At 31.4% G+C, this 21,124-nt stretch overlaps 2 protein-coding genes across 5 annotated transcripts in view; both read left to right on the forward strand.

Annotated features, from left to right (window-relative positions):
• The window catches only part of LOC113396368 (protein spaetzle 5), a 33,759-nt gene extending 32,818 nt beyond the window's left edge, over nucleotides 1–941 (forward strand). Inside the window, exon 8 of one of the 2 annotated variants that reach the window (XM_026634283.2) lies at nucleotides 84–941. In XM_026634283.2, the coding sequence (XP_026490068.2) occupies nucleotides 84–176 (93 nt within the window). In that variant the 3' untranslated portion in view covers nucleotides 177–941. The remainder of the gene's footprint in view (nucleotides 1–83) is intronic. The other variant, XM_026634282.2, reaches the window with a different exon arrangement.
• A 5,640-nt stretch (nucleotides 942–6,581) lies between these two features.
• The window catches only part of Tet (Ten-Eleven Translocation (TET) family protein), a 95,315-nt gene continuing 80,772 nt past the window's right edge, over nucleotides 6,582–21,124 (forward strand). For 2 of the 3 annotated variants that reach the window (XM_026634254.2, XM_026634257.2), the window contains exons 1-3: nucleotides 6,582–6,764; nucleotides 13,972–15,849; nucleotides 19,841–19,996. In XM_026634254.2, the coding sequence (XP_026490039.2) occupies nucleotides 14,707–15,849; nucleotides 19,841–19,996 (1,299 nt within the window). In that variant the 5' untranslated portion in view covers nucleotides 6,582–6,764; nucleotides 13,972–14,706. The remainder of the gene's footprint in view (nucleotides 6,765–13,971; nucleotides 15,850–19,840; nucleotides 19,997–21,124) is intronic. The other variant, XM_026634256.2, reaches the window with a different exon arrangement.

Consider the following 21,124-nt stretch of genomic DNA (forward strand, 5'->3'; position numbering starts at 1 on the left):
TCTATTGTTTAATAGCAAATTTAATAAAACTGTTATTTATTTTTAAAAACTTCATGAAACTAATTAAACCTATTTTTCAAAAGATCAACAGAATGCAGTGGATTGTGTACGATACCTATTGGATACAGTTCCCGATGCGAGCAAAAGTATATTCAGAAGCGCTTGGTGGCTCTTGAATCGAGTGGACAGAATTTGTATACTGACGTTTTCTGGATACCAAGTTGTTGCCAATGTACAATAATAAATAATAATTAACATTATAATAATTTTAATAGACCGTTTGTGATTTAATTTTAAGAAATAAAACTTGTTCATTTACTTTTAGTTCTGCTATTCAAAAACAGATGGCGCTTTAAGCTTTTTAAAATAGACATGTATATTATGAGAATAATAATATTTTTGTTACAATACATTTTAAATAAAACTTATTAAGAATATTTTTGTCATAAATCTCTTATCGTTTTTACAATTAAATTTTATCCACTTTGACTTACGCAATGTCATGACATTATTGTAATATTTTTCAATTGCGTAAAAAGCATTCTGTAATGGGGTCGTGTGTTTCTATTAGGTGAGATTGAATTAGATTATCTTAGCATCCTAAAGGCAGAGTATTATGATTATGTATAAAAATAATAGATAAATAGAAATATTTAATCAAGTATTATGTGATTATGCGACTTGTAAATAGTAAGAATGGAAGTTACACGATGTTACCATTTTAATGATTTATAAATGTAAAACGATTTAAATTTAAGGTTTGTTTCAATCACTGCACAATGTTTTGTCAAGTAAAGTATAATGATAATTTAAAATATATAAATATGCTTACTGTATTGATCTCTGCGATGGATTCCGGGGCTTGCTTTTTTAATTAATAATAGGCATGTAATAAATTCATATAACAATGTTTGATTTTGTACTTTCGATACTTTTAGAGTACATTTATTTTGACATAGTATATATAGGCTAGTGGTGGCATATTGACATAGGCTTCTAATAAATAAAGTTAAAGGCATTACTTTATAATTGTCTATAAATTAAAGTATTATAGTAGCCTTTACCTATGTTATAACAATTTATATGTATTATCTATATGTAATGTTCATTTCATAACACAAATTAGAAACATAAAAATTAAATTTAAAACAGTTTAATAGCAACTCATAAATTTCTGAGCAAAATCTCTCCCGTTGAGGCAAACGAATTCGAAGCGAAATCTACCAAGCGACTCTACAACGAGTACAAATCTCTACGTAAGTCAGATATGTTCCGAATATTTATGCAGGTTTGCTCACAATGTTTTCCCTCAATTCTAAGCACAAAATGAATATTAACATTAGTGTATGAATAATATATAAATTAATGCATACATGGCTTTAATTCCACAACATGAGTAAAGCTCGATTTGGAGAGAAATTCCCTTTTGCCAAAATATTATAGTAATAAATTTTGTCCTTGTATTTATTATAAAACTTTTGATATATATAATAACTACCTAAAAATACATACTACCCAACTTTTTCCCGCGTTACATAAATATATATACAATATATTATCATATGTATGTCTTTTATTTGGACTAACAAATTATGTTGCGATTAACGGAATTAAGATCATTTTGCAATTTAAATAAATGTATTTCGCATTTTATTTATATGCTTCATATATTTCTAATTAAATTATTTCAAAATGAAAATAAATTGTGAATTTGTACTACATAAATAAAGCAAAGATTTTTATTAATTATTGAAGTTTTATTCTTGAAACCGATCATACTATGATAAAATGCATCTGTTACTAAAAGTTATATTCACGTAATAAAATTAAAAAGCTTTTAGAGATCTAGAATATGGGTGAGCGCAGTCAAGTATACGGTTTTCAAAATAAGATAGACTAAATTTGTAATAGATTTTTTATTTTATTTTAATAATTTAGTAAACTGGCTTTGAGGCCTAACAAAACTAGGCAAGTTGAATTTCGAAGAATATAAAAGATTTCAAAGCCCTTAATAATATAATAATGAAATGTGGAAAAAGTATAAAAGTGATAAAAATGTTAGTTCGATATTATTTCTCTTGACAGATGTCGAGTTAGTCAGCAGCTCGTGTACGCTTTTCGTATGAAGTTTAATATATATTTTCTATTCTAAGTGGAAAGTATACTCGACCCGAAAACGAATTATACATAATTAACGACACAATTTCTAAAATGTTTTATTAAGAACTGTAACTCGAAATCAGTGTCTGTTTAGGTCACAAGATTTACATAAGTATATTTTTCAATGCATAAATTAAAGTTAATTATTATTTAAACTCTTTTGACATAGATATCTAAATACTAGATACGACAAATATTTTTGTAATAAAATAGTCATTGAAATTTTCGTTCAGTCTGTATACGAACTCTAAAGACAGCACATTTTCCTTAGATTAAGTTAACAACAGTTATGGGGTGAAAATCCGCAGAGGGACAGCTCGCTTGGTCCCGAACCCCGGGGTTATCGGTCCTACCTTAACAAATTTTGTCTTGAACAAATTGTTTATTTAACAACAAAACGTTAACTAAATATTATGTATTTAATGCTATTTTGTGAAGTATGTTGTTAGCAATCACCTACGTAACAAGAAACTTTGAGGCGAACCATTTGATTGGTGTGTTGATAGTTCGTAAAGTTTTTACTCCTCGATTTGATAAAATGTTTTCACATTTTTATCGAGGAGTATTCAGTCCATATAATCATAATTAAAATCCATTTTAATTTTCTTAAAGTCTACTGATACGTCATCTGTGTATACGTCAAACCAAAAGTAATATTGAGCAATTCATGTCCAACAATTGTTACATAAATCCCGTTCAAATAAGACTGAGAGCACTCACAACGAGCGCCAAAACTCGCGCTTTTAAAATAAAAATCCAAGCAAAAAGTCGCTCGACACGCGTAAAAGTAAAAGAGGAAGCGGGGAAAAAATCAATGCTTGCGTTTTATGTTCTGTGCGTGTGACAGATCGGTTGTCATGGCGACTACGGCGGGGGAAATTGTTGGCGGGAAAAAAGGGCTTATGACTCGCTATAAAAACAAAATGGCGCCTGTGCATGCCGCGGAAAGTTGACGATCGCGATGCGTTCCATTATAAGCTTTTATTGTTTCGGTGGGTTTAGTGTGCGTCGTGCGAGCGGGAGAGAAGATAGGGTAAGGGAGCCGGTAATCGATATTACGCACTTTTGTAGCAATGAAATTGGCGCGGCACGATGCAAGAACGCGGCTTGCACGCATTGCAACCTTTTAATTTTTGATTTCGTTCCATTTTATTCGAGCACTTTCGTGTGAAATTTTTGATGGCATTTAGATACGATACTTTTGATAGTTTAAACATAATAATTATTTTAGAGTGCATTTAACAAATAAATATATGATAATTAAATATGTACTATCAAAGTTCATAATATTAATATTAAAATTTTTAAGTCGTAGCTTCATCGCTATCCATAAAAATGATTAATTTTTATCTGCTATAAAATATAAAATCGAAAAATATAAAATGATATAAAATCTGTATCTGCCATCGAAGTAGTTTTTTTTATGGAATGATAGATCGATTTGATTGTTTGATTTTGAAATGATTTATTTCAAGGAAACATGATTAAAATTCATACATATGTAAAGAAAACCTAAAAAATGTATTCATTAGCGCACATGACAAATTTATAAAATGATTTTTTTATAAAATAATGAAGGCAACCAATAGAAAATTACAAGATTCTATAATTTGTTTAAAGTAAATATTTAATTTCGTAAATATTACGCAGCAAGAAAAATGTAATCAATAATATTATTACACAGATGGCATAAACCCAGGAGGATGTAGAGTAATGATGTTAGGACAGTAAGTTATTATTGTGAAAATTCGATGAGTCACAAACGGGCGCGGTACAAACATAACAATAATTGCAAGCGAACTATATGAAAACTTTCTTGCACATTCATTTATATATATTATTTAAAATAGGTATATAGATTGGCAAATGTTAAGAGATTGCTACATTGACAGCAATTATCTATCGCCAAACAATATGTGAGTGGTACCTATCCCGACGAGCTTGCATCAAGCACTGCCAAGTAAATATATCTTTATGATACCTGGCTGCAATGCTTACTGCTAGCTTTCTTGTCGTGAACTTTAGCTTATGACAAAATATTAAATAAACCATTTGTTGCTGTCCGGGTGTTTTCAATGTAGTATTTCTAGAAACGGTGTGTAGCACACTAGCTTTTGATAAATGACTTTTTTAAAGGAAGCGTTCGTGTGTGTTGTCTTGAACTTTGCATCAAAGGTGAGCGAATATTTCAACTGCGTAACAGGGCATCGTCAGTCGTTGAAAAAGTGTAAAATTATAGAAGTCAAATCCATCATAGGATTACAAACATTGTCGTTACCATTTTATCGCCGTTGTTACCATTTGAATTATAAACTGTTGTACTTGAGTCTATTTAATAATCTGTTAAATTGATTTTATTGAACAAAGCTTTAGCCTAATACGTTAGTCAATTTGTGTGTCAAACGTTGTGCAGACTTTATGCTTAAGATTGTGCCAGTAGGGATTTTTCTATTACTTGTAATCAAGAATCATATGTATTTTATATAATTATAAATATATAAACCGAGCAAATATATAATATATAGCAAATGTATATTGATACCCAAAGTTTGTAATGTATTAATTTAACAAAATAGCGATTTAATTTTTATACTATCCTCAATGAACTGTGTAAATGTTATGTTGATCTAACATAAGCTATCACGATGCCGAATTTCGAAACATTATATCTATTTAATACAGAACAATAAATACACAAACTTTCAAATCAATTAGAAAAGTATATATTAGTAATAATAAAAGTATACTTTATACAAACGAGGTCTCGTTATAGCTTATATTGATTTAACATTAACAACCAAATTACAATATTAAGTTGGTGAATTATAAATGATTCTATAAAGTACCAGAAGCGGTCCCTGCGCATATCGAACGCACGACGAACCGTGCTTAGTATGACTTAAACTATAGCTTTAATTTTGTATATAAATATAGACCCTATTCTTATTTTATTAAGGTAATATTTCTATTGGAGGTGTCCTTCCATTGTGGGTCGCACATTTACGTCGCAATTTTAACGACAATGTTAGTAGTATTAAGTTACTATTTCAGAAGTAATGCGTTGTTATGCCAAACAAGATGTTTTGCATGGCTTTTAATATATTTTATATATTATAAATATAATTCCTATGTTCTTGTATATTATATAGAAAGTGTTATTAAATAAAATATTTTGCCTAAAATAATTTAAATTAGATTTTTTTATTCAAATGGTAATAATATTAATTTATTTAGTTTTGTCAAGTTACTTATTTTAGCACAGACTTAATAAGTTCACGTTCCTCTAAGTTATTTGTTTAGAAAATCGTAATATTGTTCTATACGAATATACGACATGTACTTCTAAATTATAATTACTGATAATTATCGGTCTGACAATAATGTTTCAGTTACTATATATGAAGTATGAATAAATAAGACAATTAATCATCCTTTACTTTATAACTTCCAAAATTATAAATCAAAAAGTGTGGACGTAAAGATAAATAACATAAGTATAAATAACGTAAATCAAATCAAAGATATTTATTTAATTATTACCTAACTCTCTAATTATCTCTGCAGCTGTGAAAAACTATCTTTAAGGTTTTTGATTTAGTTTAGAAACTTTCCATTTATATAAAATTGTGACTTACAAACACAATTGGGTTAAATGAACTGGACACTTTCAGTATTAATCTTCAAGACTTAAATATTAAGTAAAAACTTTAAAAAGTGACCCAGATTTAGTAAGTGTGTTTATTTGGGGATTTACGAAGTTTAGCAAGGTAAGCGAGGAGATAACGAGGGTGTATTAACTGGGTGAAGGGTTTCAGTTCGGAGCCTGTCAAGTGTCTCGCTAACAGGCCACGGGGCACCACGGATGATCGCGAGGGGACCAGCTTATAATATAGGTGAACACCATGCACTGGGGTTCAAACCCTATTTGCACCTTACGTCCTGAACGCAAAACAATCGGAAACAGCAACCTGTCGCGACATGGGGATTGTGGCACCCTCTTCGCGAAAATGACGATATAATTCCATTATGGAACATAAACATACTGAACAGGAAACGATATGGAAATGAGTGCTCGCATTGCGAAAACCCAATTTCTTATGAACGAAAAATGCGTGAACGCGAAACGCGCAAAAGCGATCGATAGTCGACGCGAAAGCTTGTAAGTAAACAGATCGAAGCGCAAACGTTCGGCTCCGAATCGAATCCCGCCAAATGCAGCGACAGCTGTGCGTAGCTCGTAGCGCGCGTAGCCGGCCGCTCCGCCGCGGCTGTAGAGGCGCCACCGGCCCTATTATTATTATTTGTAAACAAGCGTGTGCGGGCGCGCGCGGGGGAGCAGGGTGAAGGGTAGTCACGTGACCCGCCGCCATTGGTCACCGTCGCCGGCAGCTGCGTCGCCGCGCGCCAGTCCTCCGCTGACAGTCGACGCGAATGTACGCGCGTTATCCGCTCTCGCGCCCGCGACACGCGTACCTCTGACGCGATCGCGATCTGCATCCCTTTTTGTTTATTTTTCGCGAGCGTCCTTCGGGCCGTTTTGTGTTTCGGAGGCAGCGAGACGAAGAAAAAAAAGGAGGCGCGGATGGATCAAGCGACTGGAGAAGGTACCGCGGGTTACATACAAAAGTTTTGTGCGGGCTTTGGAGTTGTGGAAGTGTAGTTTGTAAAGTTGTTGTGGAAGCTTCTGGTTGTTTTTGTGGATATTTAGTTAGACTTAGAGGTACCGCGACGGCAGTGGAGCGTGAAGCGAGCTCCGGTGCCGGCTCGCGTGCTTCCGCCAAAGCTTTCGTTGTGCAACTTTTGTGAATCAATCCTCGTTTTCCTGCTACTGGTGTTTGACAGAGTGCTATTAGTATGTTAAAAATTTTAAAATAATAACGTTCACATTACAACATTTTACCTTTTAATTTTTTAAAGTTTGAAAGTGGAACTTTGTAATGAGCATGTGAAGTTTGTCTAAACTTTGTTGACACTGTCTGCTGCCAGGATCACGAGCAAATTGATGCGATGACGCATCAACATGTCATTGTTACTGCGCATCATTCGTAATTTAACCTTTAATTGTACAAAATAATGCAACAATTAAGTTATTCGAGACTCTACATTAAACTTTGAATTTTATATTGTGGTTTATATGCATTCTATTGAGGTAACATATATGATATTGCTTATGACGTAAACTCATCTAATATAATTATACATAAATATATTAAACTCAGTTAATAATGTTGTATTGCTTAAAGTAAATTATGCAAAAATTAAATGATACGAAGCAAATAAAATATTAATATATTTCTTACTAATATAATCATTTTATAAATTTCGTATACAACAATATTTTTTTACAAATTCAACAGATACCTTACAAGCCACAACTAATACTCGTTTGGTAGGATACTCTTTGTCACGAACTTTGACCATCTCCGCGACCGTTACTTTTCCAATAGACTGCAAATATTAAATAGATGGTATTATAAACCTACTGATCATTACTCCAATAGGAAAACTTAAACACTATCATCAATAGTTTATGTTTTTTTTTAAATTAACTTCAGTAAGTTTTAAAATCATTAAAATGATATAATACAATAAACATAAAATATATATTATGTCAGTTCATATTTTAATGAGTAACATTAGAATATATATTTTATATTATCAGTTATGAGAATGTATTATGAATATATTTCTTTTTATAGACATTTTTTAAAGTGAAGCTGTATAATAAAATGATGTAACCGCTCAATACATTAATTAAACCGCGAGTAAAATTTTAATTATTTTGTCATAATTTATATTAACGATAACAAACAAAGAGACAAGTATTCCCTCTTAATATTAATCCATTTATATCCATTCATATATAAGACATAATTATACTTATTATAGCTTAATAATTACTTTGTTCAGACGACTTTATTTCTTGTTACATAATGCATTTTTTGTATTCCGATAAAATGTAACTAATATTTAAATATTTGGTTACCACTTTTAACGAAACTTATTCTTGTATATTATAGTCAATAACACACGACACACCTTCTAAATGAAAAAAAAAACATTCAAGTGGGAATGATTAATACATAAATTAAATTACTACAAAATTTCGTCCTTAAAAATATTAGAAATTTCATTACCAACATCTCTATTTTTCATTGTTTTACATTATAAAAATAACAAATAATAACAAGATACCTTTAAGCCAATCTGGTTCCAATAAAAACGTAGATATAAACTATATATAATTCTGTTAGCTTTCCGCAGAAAGAATTTCGCTAAGCGTTCTGTGCAAATAATGGTTTTTATTTTTGATACTTAAATTTAACAAAAACTATTTAATTCCTTGGGCATTCTATTTATAACCATGATAATATTATATTTAATATTCTGAATAGCATTGTAATATTGAATATATATTTAGTAAAAATCCATACCAATCCAATATTTGCAGTAAATAAAAACAGAGTTTAGCCCATTTTATCAATCAATTTATGAGAAGGATATTATCGATTGCTAGTAATCAAGTAATACGGATATAGATATATTGTATAGATAATTTATAATAAGCATCAATCATTTCCTTCATTCTTATTTCATAAATAGTAATGTATACTGAATTTTACATATTAATATTTCATGTTTCTGGATTACTTTTAAACAATACACACAATACGATTTCGATATACTAAAACAATAAAGCTATTTTACATCATTTTAATAGGTACATTAACATTTTTAACGTTTTAAGTGCGTTTGACAAGTGAAATTAAATAAATTTTAATTTACCAATGTACGAATATACATATTTATCGTTTTTTACGTAGCACTAAATATACTCTAATCTAAACATGTTCGTGTGTATATGTAATCTTATCTATACTTCTGTTCTATTGAACCCGTTAACAGCTAACACGAAGATGGTCCCGGACGGTCACACGGAATAATCGAATAAATAATACGCCTTCCTCCCGTGAATGCGATAATGGCGAGTCAAGTTCAGTGCGACCAATGAAAACAAATAAACAAATTGGCCAATTTCGCCCGCTAACTGCCGATGCTGAGCGGTGCCTGGTTGTGCAACGCGAGCTTCCTTTCGATGTTAGCTGTGTTTACGTTTTCTATTTTCGAATTTCGAAAATATATTTTAAATTTAACATTCCGTAGAATGTATTGTCAATTGCTTATTACATTTTTATATATAAACCGACATTTTGTAATATGGTTCAGTGTTTACGTGCCATGGTAGATTAATGATTCAATTTCGACGAAAATTTATTTGTTTTAGTCATCCCAAATTTAAACTTGAAAGTAAAATCTAAATATTAAGATAGGAAAGATTATTAGCAAGCGATAGGATAAGATATTAAAAAGTTGACCGTTGAGGCGATTCTGACAGTCATATATCTTATTATAATTACTTTGACTTTTAAATACTAAAAAACTGCGAACATTAACAATAATATTTGTTTTTTTGTTATTCTAGTAATAGCTGTAATAATGCTAGATTAAGGCTTCTTCTCCTTTTGAGAAGAACATAAGTTCATTCCAACACTTTGCTAAAATTCCTTTATTCAAGAAACTGACAATAATTAATTGTTGAAGTAGCTTATCAATTATTTTTTAAATGCTTTCAAGTAAATATATATATAAAGTAAGTTATGAATTATATTAGAAAATGTATTATAGTACTATTATAAATATATATGTATTTTTATACTTGTTAAAAACGTAATATTGTCTTTGAAACAGCTATTCCACGAATATATGCATGTACCGATTGCTAAAGTATTGATAAATCGATTCATATTTTCTTAAGGATAATCCGTTTCTTATTGCTTCTAAGCAAACTAAGGGATTTCGGTTTTCATAAGACGAATAAAGCTATACCCGTTCAAACATCGGTATAGCCGGACAAAGTTTTGTGAGTAATTGTGAGGATATTTTATTTACAGACTTGAGTCTCGCCGGTGAATGCTCGGTCGCGTTGTATCACAAATCGCAGACCGATTTCTATTTTAGTGTTCATTCAATATTATTTAATAAAAATTGCATTAAATACTTGTCGCTTTGAGAATTTATCGTTTATAATTAATAAATAGCACACCTTGAAGGTTCGAATATATAAATTATTTCAAAATATGTTTATAATAGATACGGTCAGTCTGTGTCACAGTCGCTGGTTTCTTTTTAACTTTAACTTCAATTTCACTTATGGCAGGTGTAGACTTTTCTTAGATTGTATAACATTAAAAAAGTAAACAATTTCGAAAGGAAACAATACTAAATCATACATCCACAGTCATACATGTGTGACTTCCTTCAAACAATTTTGTCTCATAGGTGTAAGTACAAAAAATACTCAATTTCCGATGTCGCATCCGATAGTGGAGAAAGACGCATGCACAAAAAATCTTTACAAAACTATATCGACCAAATTTACATTACTTTTCAAATTCTGATTACGTCATTTAAAATACTTTAAGCCGCATAAAATAAGGTTCAAAGTTGTGCAATCAAAGCCGTGCGTATTATAATTTAAAGTTGTGAGGTATTAAGGCATAAGAAAAAGTGGTAGTGTGGGAAAGATTGTTGTAAAAAACGCCACATCTGCGTCTCTATTCAACTGGATTCGAGTGCCTCAATGGGATGGGACGGTAACTCTATATCGGGAGATTCTTCTTATCATTGTACTGTCTTTTAATCACGCACATCTTTTGTTTCGTGTTAAAATTAAACGTTTACGTCACGAGGTTTAGGTATTGAGATCGATGTATGCGGATCTGGACTTTGCGACATGTGTTTTCAATTTATACGCTTGCGACAAATTCCTTTTTTTTAAAAGATGTACTTTTAATTTTTAGGTAACGATTTGAAGTGTTCATTTTTTATTTAAATTACCCATATTAAAAACTAAATACATTTTAAAGTAGATAATAATATTCTGACCGTAACAAAATAGCAGAAAATAGGATACACAACAATAATCAGTATGATGTACGTATCCTGTGTATGTGGTTATTACACTTGATGATGGCGTGCGCAGGAGTGGTGTGAGAAACTGACTCGACGTAGATTATATATTGATATACAGGTCATAGACTCACAAGTATTATAACTTACTAAATATGTGATATTATTTTTGAAATTGCTGTACATTGATCACGAAGTGTTTGTTCAATGTTTTTAAATATAATTCTACATTATATTTTATGTGTATATTTAAATTAGGTTATTTTCCTTTGTTAAATGGAACTAGTAGTAAGTTCGCATTATCCATTGATATATCATATAGTTATCGATAGCTTTATCAGCAAAATGATCACTGTAACGGAGATATCAGTTTCCGGTGCAGGTATTATGCGCAGGCGCCGGATGTGATACTTTGTACGACACAGCCGGTAGTGTTATAAAAAATTGATCAAATAACAATCATTGAAACGAAATTATTTATAACTTTGTACTATCTTTGTACTATCTTATAAATTTAATGGCGTAAGTTACAAAATGTAGGATAAAAAAACTAAAAGTTGAGTACGCGTACATTAAACCATCTGAAAAACAATGGGTATTGCATTAACGCCTGTACATTTTCAACGGCGTCACAAACATGAAAATAGCGAGCGAACTTCAAGTTCAGCTTTCAAGATTCAAGGATTTCCGATCGTCATCTAAACATGCATCGCTCGTTGCGCCAGAACGCGTCAGGACAAAAAAGCGACAACATCCGACACTAAAAATAAGCCGTATAATTACAGCGCAAAGCTGAAAGCGCAATGCTTTCGCTGCAGCGGTTGTACGGTTGCCCTTGACAACCGAGACCCAGATACTATCGCGTTCCACGCACACACCCGCCCCACTCACTCGCACAAGGAAACTACAGACGAATCCTTGCACACACCGGTACATGTATCGCCGAATAACAACGCACTCACACTCGAGCAAGTTGCGTTCCGTTCCGACTGAGCTTTTTAATCTTTTTTTTCGACGAACGCTCTTTGTGCGCATCTACAAAGAGTTTCGCCTTGTGATTACTAGTCGGGACATTTTTATCGCACTTTTAAGGCTTGATGACGCAATGGTGTAGTAATTTTCTTTTGATTTTTTAAGAATTAATTGAATGCTAGTTTAGGCAAAAGAAAATTAATAGATTATTATTATTTATCATTAAGATAATGTTTATTGTATTGTTACTAATACATTATTCGATAACTGATTAATAGAAAAATAGTATGTAAAAAAACAAAATTCTTGATATAAAGTAATTTTAATGACCCCTTCGCGAATTCTCTGTTAGTTCCGAAAATGCTCAAGTGGCGTAAGTTGTCGCCGTAAAAAACTTTTCCATCCCCCAGGAAAATCAGTCGAGACTCGAGGGGCGAAGAAAAATTCGAAACAAGCATGTTGCAATTTAGCTTCTTTTTTGTAGGGTAAACAAAAGACTCCTTTGAAGTTCAATTAAGGAACTAAATAAAATACAAGAAATGTTAAATAACTATTTCTGTCGAATATTTTATTATATTTTGATGACCTGTTTGTAGCCTTTTATTGGTAATAAGATATCTTACTATTTTTTTATATAGAACATTGCAAATAATTTTACATTTCTGTGTGATTGAAAGGATTAAGTAATTAATCATTTAATTTTCGACCATTACATTTTATTTTATTAGTATTTTTTTTATTCATTTCTTATTTCAGTACATACTCATAACGAGTAAACCTTTAATAGATTATAGTATACCCAGTTAATTAAAATTATACGAATATTGTATCAGAGAGTATCGAATCAAAAACAATACATTTAAAAATAAAAACGTTCCGTATCGGCGAAAAGTCAGTTTTAAATTGAAACTTACGAAAATAGTTAGCTCAAAATAGTGGATCCGAAATAGAGTGTGGCACTACCATACCCTTCTATTAATAGTTTGTTTACAACCGCATCACGTGACGACACATCCCAATAGTTTGTGAAACCTTGAACGTACCAAATCTTTAGTAGGACCTATAATCGCAGCTGGACCAAGTATCCTAATAATAAATGATTCACTACAATCTTATATGAGAGAATGTACACTCATGACTTATTTAGTGCCAGCTGTTTTTTTTTTCAATTTAAAACGTCAAATTTACATAATAGTAACGTTTATAACATTTTATCTCAAGTCTGCGTTCATATATTTTTATATGGTTTTTTTAGGGAGCCAAAATGAACACATTCTATTCTAATTATATAAAATAACTTGAATATTTATATATATATGTCTTCTAAAATGGAAAAAAAATGAATAAAAATTAAACAAATTTTATAATATAAAAAAGCAGTTAACTATTATAATATAAAAATATTGCTAATGTACATATATAAGGTGATTTTTATTCTAAAAAGAAATCGTTACTGTTTCTTAGGAATTCATTTATTGAAAGAGATACACGTGATCAAGAAGATCTCCAAAAATGTACAATGCATTACAAAAAAATTAACTCTTTAAGACTGAGATGAAGACGGTAAATCCAAAAAATAGTAATTAACAAGCAGTCTATACACATCCACTCAGTATATACACCCGTTTGAAGACTGTTCATTGTGCTTATTATGTGAAATACAAATATAAAATTTAAGCCGTTATAAAAACTACAAGCCCCATGATTCGCGCCATCGATTTAGGCACGCTTCAAAACACCGCATGCGCATGCGCTCTCTCGTCAACGTAATAAATATATTATAAAAGTGTGTCGTATTTTTAAAGTAGTATAAATTATTTCTATTCCAAAAAGTATAAATATTAATATTTAGTTTTCTTTTATTAACAGATCAGCGCAGGCCGCACGGATAACAGCGGCCAGCCTCCGCCACATGAAGAAACAACAACAGAACTGAAGAACAAAATAAACCAAAAGCCACAAAAGCCTCAAAACCAAAGCCTCCAGTCATATCTTTCGTTTCAAAAAATAATATAAGCACTATTTTTTAAACCTTTTAACGATTAACTTTACGCAAATAGTATACGCTAACTCCCAAACAGTACAAATTAATTTAAGTCTGAAGTGATCGGTATTTACAATAAAAAGCCTTCAAGAAAAGTAAAAAGATATTCTATCAACGACCAGTATTTTAACGTTCCAAAATAAAATAGATCGTTAAACGAGTGCACAAAATATTTTATTAATAGTTAAAAATTAAAGAAATCAAAACAATTCCTTGAGCATTTTCTAAAAAATCAGCCAAAGATTTTATAAGCCGTAGATATAAGACTCAAATAAGCTAACTGCCTGTTGTTAAGGATTTTTTATATAATTTATTTCATAGTGAGAAAACGAAGATATTGTGATTAGTGTAGTGTCAACCGGTGTGCCGTATAATCGTAACGTAAGTGCTATTTAGTATAAAGAGGACATAACGAATCCACTTCAAAGAGTACAAATTATCAAGTTCCAGTTCAGTTCCGAGTGTTCAGTACAACGTATATAGACTTAGTAGAGGTTATTTTTTCTAACGATAGGAGTGTATAAGTGTGACGCGATGAGGTTGCGTCGAGTTAACACGTCATGAGCGAAACGCTCAGGAGCGAGGCGGGCGCGGATAGCGCGCACTTACCGCCCTTCTCAACCTTTGGCGACATGGCGGAGAACGAGCAAAGGATCCTCACCGCTGACACCCGGCTACTCGACCCGGGTTGGGAATACTACGAGAGGACTGGCGACACAGTCTCCGTGATCTCAAGCCAGCCACAATACCGCCCCTGGGAATCTATGCCTATCAGCGTGAACGCCAAGGACGCAATCCTACGGGCCGGTTTTGCGTCTCCTCTCGAATACCAATCGGTCACCCTTCAGCCAATAGCTAATAAGCTACCGTCCTTCCAAAGCCAATTTCAAACATTTCCAGAAACAACAGTGATACCAGAAACGGGGCTCCCAAGTGTGACACCAGTGCCAGTCACAACAAGCCCGACCCCAAGCGCGAGCCCTAGTCATTTAACCCAGCTCACGCAACTCACCACTCCGTCGTCACCTGCTCATTTAACTACATTAGCACAGGTGACTCCCCTATCCACAACTTTGACGACACTGTCACCAGTAAATGCCACAACATTCCATACTCTAACAGCCGTAAATGCACGGAGTTATCCCATCGTTCCAGCACCACTGCAGGCACGTGAATTGGGACCCGCCGGTCAAGCTTATATTGACGATCGGCATATACAATTATATCAGCCAAATATTGCAACAATAAATGCGTTTCCCACACAAAATGGCATTCTACATCAAAATGGAACGCTTCTTCACCAAAATGGAAGTTTAATTCAAAATATCCAAAGTCCTACAGTTGTACATGTCCTGAAAAATGAACCGTTCGACGTTAAAGCGCTTCAAGATAAGTACACACCTAATGGCTTACATCACAGTAACTTTCAAAATCCAATGTTATTAGACAATGGGTACGATAAGAAAACAAATGGCTTTGTAAGCGGCTCATCGCCAACACGATCAGATTTTCGGAAGAAAGAGCGACGGAAAATGAGAGCAAACAGCTCAGAGTCTGATGGATCAAACATGGAGGTAGGGTCAGAAAGTAGTGGACAAGTCGCTGCAGTGTCTTCTACCGCCGGCTTTAAGTCTCCCATGCACGGAGCCCCACCTATGAACACTGGACCAATGGAACTCGATGACATATCCAGTGAAAAGCAGGTGAGTGTCATAGTATTTTTAAATAATTGTGTATTATTATACATTTAGACAAACTTTTTAACTATTCTGGGTTTAGTTATACAAGATTAAAGTATTTATACCATACCAAAATGAGCTATATTCGTATTAATAGGGCAAATTTAAACACACGCCATAAAATCAGACAAGACAGCAAATCTCTCTTTTCGCGAATTGTAGAATTGCGTAAACAAGACGCCTGGGAATTGCGAAAAGCGAATATTCGACGAAAGATATGAGAATTCTCCGAATCTCATCCGACTACACGGCGGCATTGAAGAAACATATTCGAGAGACTTTGAAAAAGAGAAACTTTTCCAGTAATTCCACCTTTTATTATTCGAGGAACACTTTTTATTCTCAGTCCCGAGTTTCGGAATGGCCGAACTCTCTGTCTTCGCGGCTATAAATTTAATAGTTAGCCGATTCGCTTGCTCCTCCAATAAATTAACTTCCTCTCTCGTTTAAAACACAAATTAAAGCCTAGCGATTTACGCGTGTCCTGCTTGGAAAATTTTATGTTTTTATTGTATTTTATTGTAGAGATATATCTACACTTATAATAAAAATAGTATTTTTTTAATAATACTACATCTTTAGAATATATTATACCTATGTACTAACTAATATTACTATTAATGCGCGCAAAAACAATTCATCTTTTTTGCAACGATAACGTGCTGGCGAAATGTAGGTATTATATAAGTTAGAATACTAAGACTCACTAATTACCATCCGTTTTGTTATTGCAGTAGTAAACAAATCATAATAAAAAATAAACTAACCATCTAAGTTCAAGAAAAGGTCTAGACTAAGGCGACATTCCACCACAAATGTCAGCATTTCCTACTCTAACAGCGAACACCTTTGGTCGCGCGCAGCTGCTGCTCGCATCTATACTAAATTACGATGTTTTGCATCTTATTGGCCCTTCTAATTTAGTTTTTAAAACTTTTTTCTATTAACATAAATCTACAATTAGTTTCTATACGACGACGAAATTTTGTATTTTTTCAATTTTTTCATTAAATTGTTTGAAGTTAAAATAGTAATACGTTATTTAATTAGCGTACTTATTCGACACAGTTTTTTTAATAAAACAAGTTACTATTTTTATACTTTTCTATTCACGGAATGCGTTCCCTAGATGTCTTAAAACCAATTATTTCTTGTAAATAAAATCAAATTATTTAATAATCGAATTCAAAAACTGTACATTCCGATATTTACAAAACACTCGGAATAAACTTAATTCTTAATTTCAAAAAATTAAGTGTTCATTATAAATGTATAGGTATTAATTGTATTCGTAAATTGTACCAAATTATACTAAATTTAACACCAATTTACATAATATCTCAAATTAAATTCAAACATTATTCTGTGTTCTTGGTATTAAGATTTTTATCAAATAACTCATTTGTGTCACGCAAATATTGATAATAATAATAATTAATTATAACAGCATGATGAATGAAAGACCGTTAGCATTTGAGTATTAGTAAAATAAAATACTTATTATGGAGATGTATATTCAACTGGTTAAATAACAAAATCGAATATATTAAATAATGTTCTAAACGTTTTCAAAAGTAAAATAAAGTTGGTTCTTCCATTGTCTTATAATTAAAACATACCGCGTTATTAATTAAAGAAATCTGTAAGTGTGTTTTAAAATATTTCCATAATATAACAACCTCACAAATTACAAAATCAAAAATGGATTAATTCATTTCAAAACATCTGTATAAACAGTTCGCAAGGCTGGATACTTGTGTTACTGGGTGCTCCGAAAACTATAACACATATAAGGACTGGTATTATGATGCTGTATTTGATATTGGTATGCTAGTTAGAATTTCACCTTCCTCATCTTAGTAATTAAAATAAAATTATTGTTTATTTGAAACCTTTGAAACCACTAACTTATACAACCTTAGCGTTCAATAAAATAAAAGAAAATCAATACGTAATAGGCCCGTCAGACAGTTGGAGAATCAGCTGGATAAATTAAATCAGAGAAAAAATATATATCAATAAAAATAACCAGTGTTTCATAACTGCTAAACCCAAAATGTTATTAAATACTGCATTTATACGTATGTATAGATATACATATGTAACGATTGTTAGTTGAAAAAATCAATTAACAAAAATATTTAATACTAAGAACAAACATAAACGTAATTGAATAATATATTACAAACGAATATGAGAAATATAAGATCCACTAATGAAGTAAGGTCCCCAATAAATCTATATATTACGGATATATTATCATATTATATCGATTGTCTGATAAATAGACAACACATAGGACTAATAACCCTCTTTTCTGCCAAATATTGCGAAAGAGCTAGTCTTTATACTTCAGTAATAAAAACTATATTCCAATAGCAAATATTGTGGTGTAATTCATTAGACAAGTGAGTCAGGCCGGGAAAATCCAAAGTAAAGTTTCCTAGAAACAAACGAAACGGGGAAAGCTAAGGACGACGTAATAAGTTTAATTTATTTATTACCAGTGTAAACGTATAACCAATATTCTATTTATAATACACTTATAGTAAATTAAGGGATTTAATTAATAATATTTTTTCTTGAAAATACATTAATTTTATATTTCACTGAGTTTAATTCTTACATTATCCGTTGAGCTGATACATTAAAGTAATATTTTATACGTTAATTTTCTCATATACGGTCAAAATGATAATAAATTATGGTTTTATTGAGTTCAGAAATGCACATGGTAGCCTGCTAGGTGTTAACCATATTTAATTACACAGTCTATGTTTGATAAAAGGACATCTGTCGAACCGGAAAGCCATTAGAAAAATGTCAAGTATGAATAGTTTGCATTTTAAAGATTCCACGTATGTATTCTTAAGGTAAAATAAAAAATAAAAAAACTAATATTGCATGTACTAATATAAATCTGAAATTTATTTAAAAACAATATTTTAATCAAATTAAAACATATTCTGCGGTTCTGCGCTACTAACGCTGGGAATTAATGTGGTAAGCTCAGATACCGTTGGAAAAAAATATACATATATAGGGAACTTTGAATATTTAATTATTATTATTGTTGTTAGTTAATGTATAACAAAACGTCAGCTGTTTGTCCGTAACAATCGAAAGATACCGATCTCGATAGTGTTACACGAATAAAATGGCAGAGTTCGCATCACAGCTGTTATATTTATGGTTATAAGTTAATTCCGTCTTGTAACAGTGTTACTACATACATGATAAACGTTAAAATAAGATACTTAAATTATTTGTTTAACCGTTGCTCAAGGCACTAGTAGAATTACATGTATTTTATTGTATTGTTACAATATTTTATTTCGCTCGAGTACCTTTGCTTTAGAATAATAACAAAAATAAAATACGTAAAATAAATAAATAATTTACTTAATTGTCGGAATATTATATTATTATTTCAAAACAATACAGACATAATTGAATGTAAATATTTACAAAGATCGATATCAAAGTCGTTACGATTGAACGCAGGCGCATGACCCAGACCGTGAGACGAATCATTAAAGAGTTCAGTGTGCGCCGAAATTGTTGTCTGAACTATAATTGCAATGTTTTTGTTAATATGGGGGCAAACACGCAATAATTATTTGGAGTAACTTTTTTGTCTGATTTTATTCGTTGAAAATATAGGCTTTTATACTCCGTTTCTTTGTTACCATATTAGTATTTTAGGATATAGTCTCAACTCTTAATAATTACTAGCTCAAAAAATAACATATCTATTCAGTTAGCTGAAAGAGTAATATTATCCAGACCTTTTTCATGAAAAACAACCGTATTTAGGTTGTAAATTCAGATATTATTATTGAGTTACAACTTGGGAGTGGTGTTCCCAGAATTTGGTTATATTTGAAATTATCAAAAATAATATTTTTAATATGAATTTATCTCCACATAGACATACAAATTGACTCAATTCTAGTACTTTCCGTCACAGACTAAGAAGAAGAGGAAGCGTTGCGGCGAGTGTATCGGCTGTCAACGTAAGGACAACTGTGGCGACTGCGCACCATGTCGTAACGACAAGTCGCATCAGATATGTAAGCAGAGGAGGTGTGAGAAGTTGACGGAGAAGAAGGTAGGCATTATTCAATAAGTTCATAATATTCAATAAATACACGAGTCAAACGTGAAATACTTCTTTACTGCGTCAGAAACGTTTAATTTCGCAACGATATGTTATAGACATTTGATTCATTAAAAACTTATCTAAGACATTTGCTTAGTAAATTAAATAAATATTTCATTGTTCCGTAATCAATTACTCAACTACAATATAAAATTGAATAAATAAGGAATTCACTGACGTACTTTAATTCATTTATTATAATTGTTATAAGACATCGAAACTTGATTATTTTAAATGCCAAATATATAGGTATTTACAACAAAATCAATGACTAAAAAAATATTAGAATCGATTTGTGAATGACGCAAATACTTTGTATGACTTATTTACGAGGCGCCATTTGCATTAATTTATTCGTCTGCATAGATTATCGCCATCTTGTTTTGAATTGTCGGTTTCGCGGGCTTTGTAAAATGGCGGAAGCAATGTGTCTCAGTTTAAACCCTGAATATAACTTAGTTTTTGAGCGATGTACTTTAAATATTTATTTGAACAATATAATTTATCATTAATTTCACTGAAACTTGATTACTTAATGATTTAAATTTCTTTTATGTTTCCTTTCTGTGTCGTATTTTTATACCGTAGATGATTGTTGAGGAGAATATTTTGTAAATCGAAATTCAAAACAAAGACCAACGATTACCATAAAACTGTAATAAAAACAACTGCAAAGTTAATAACCCATGAAAAATCGTAGGCAATCTCATTTCGCATTATTTTTTTCTGAAATTGATACAGTGATAATAACAGAGTATGTAATACATATTTATGTTAGACATTTATTTTTCTTTTTTAAATATAGATTTTCATATATTATAAAACAAATAAATGAAAGAATACATCTTCTAATAAAACTTTAAATAAGGATAAAGCAATTGATTCGAATGACATTTTTTTAAAAAATTAATAGCATGTTATATGAAATCAAATATAATTGCCGCCGAATGTTACATTTTTAAATTATGGTACATTTTCTTATAACGTCTTACAAAATATCCTTTAGAAGAAATTGATTTCTGAATAAACTCTGATATTGTATCATTTTACTGACGAAAGTGGTTCGTAAATAAGATT

This window comes from Vanessa tameamea, chromosome 6, assembly GCF_037043105.1.
Source record: "Vanessa tameamea isolate UH-Manoa-2023 chromosome 6, ilVanTame1 primary haplotype, whole genome shotgun sequence".
Taxonomy (NCBI): domain Eukaryota; kingdom Metazoa; phylum Arthropoda; class Insecta; order Lepidoptera; family Nymphalidae; genus Vanessa; species Vanessa tameamea.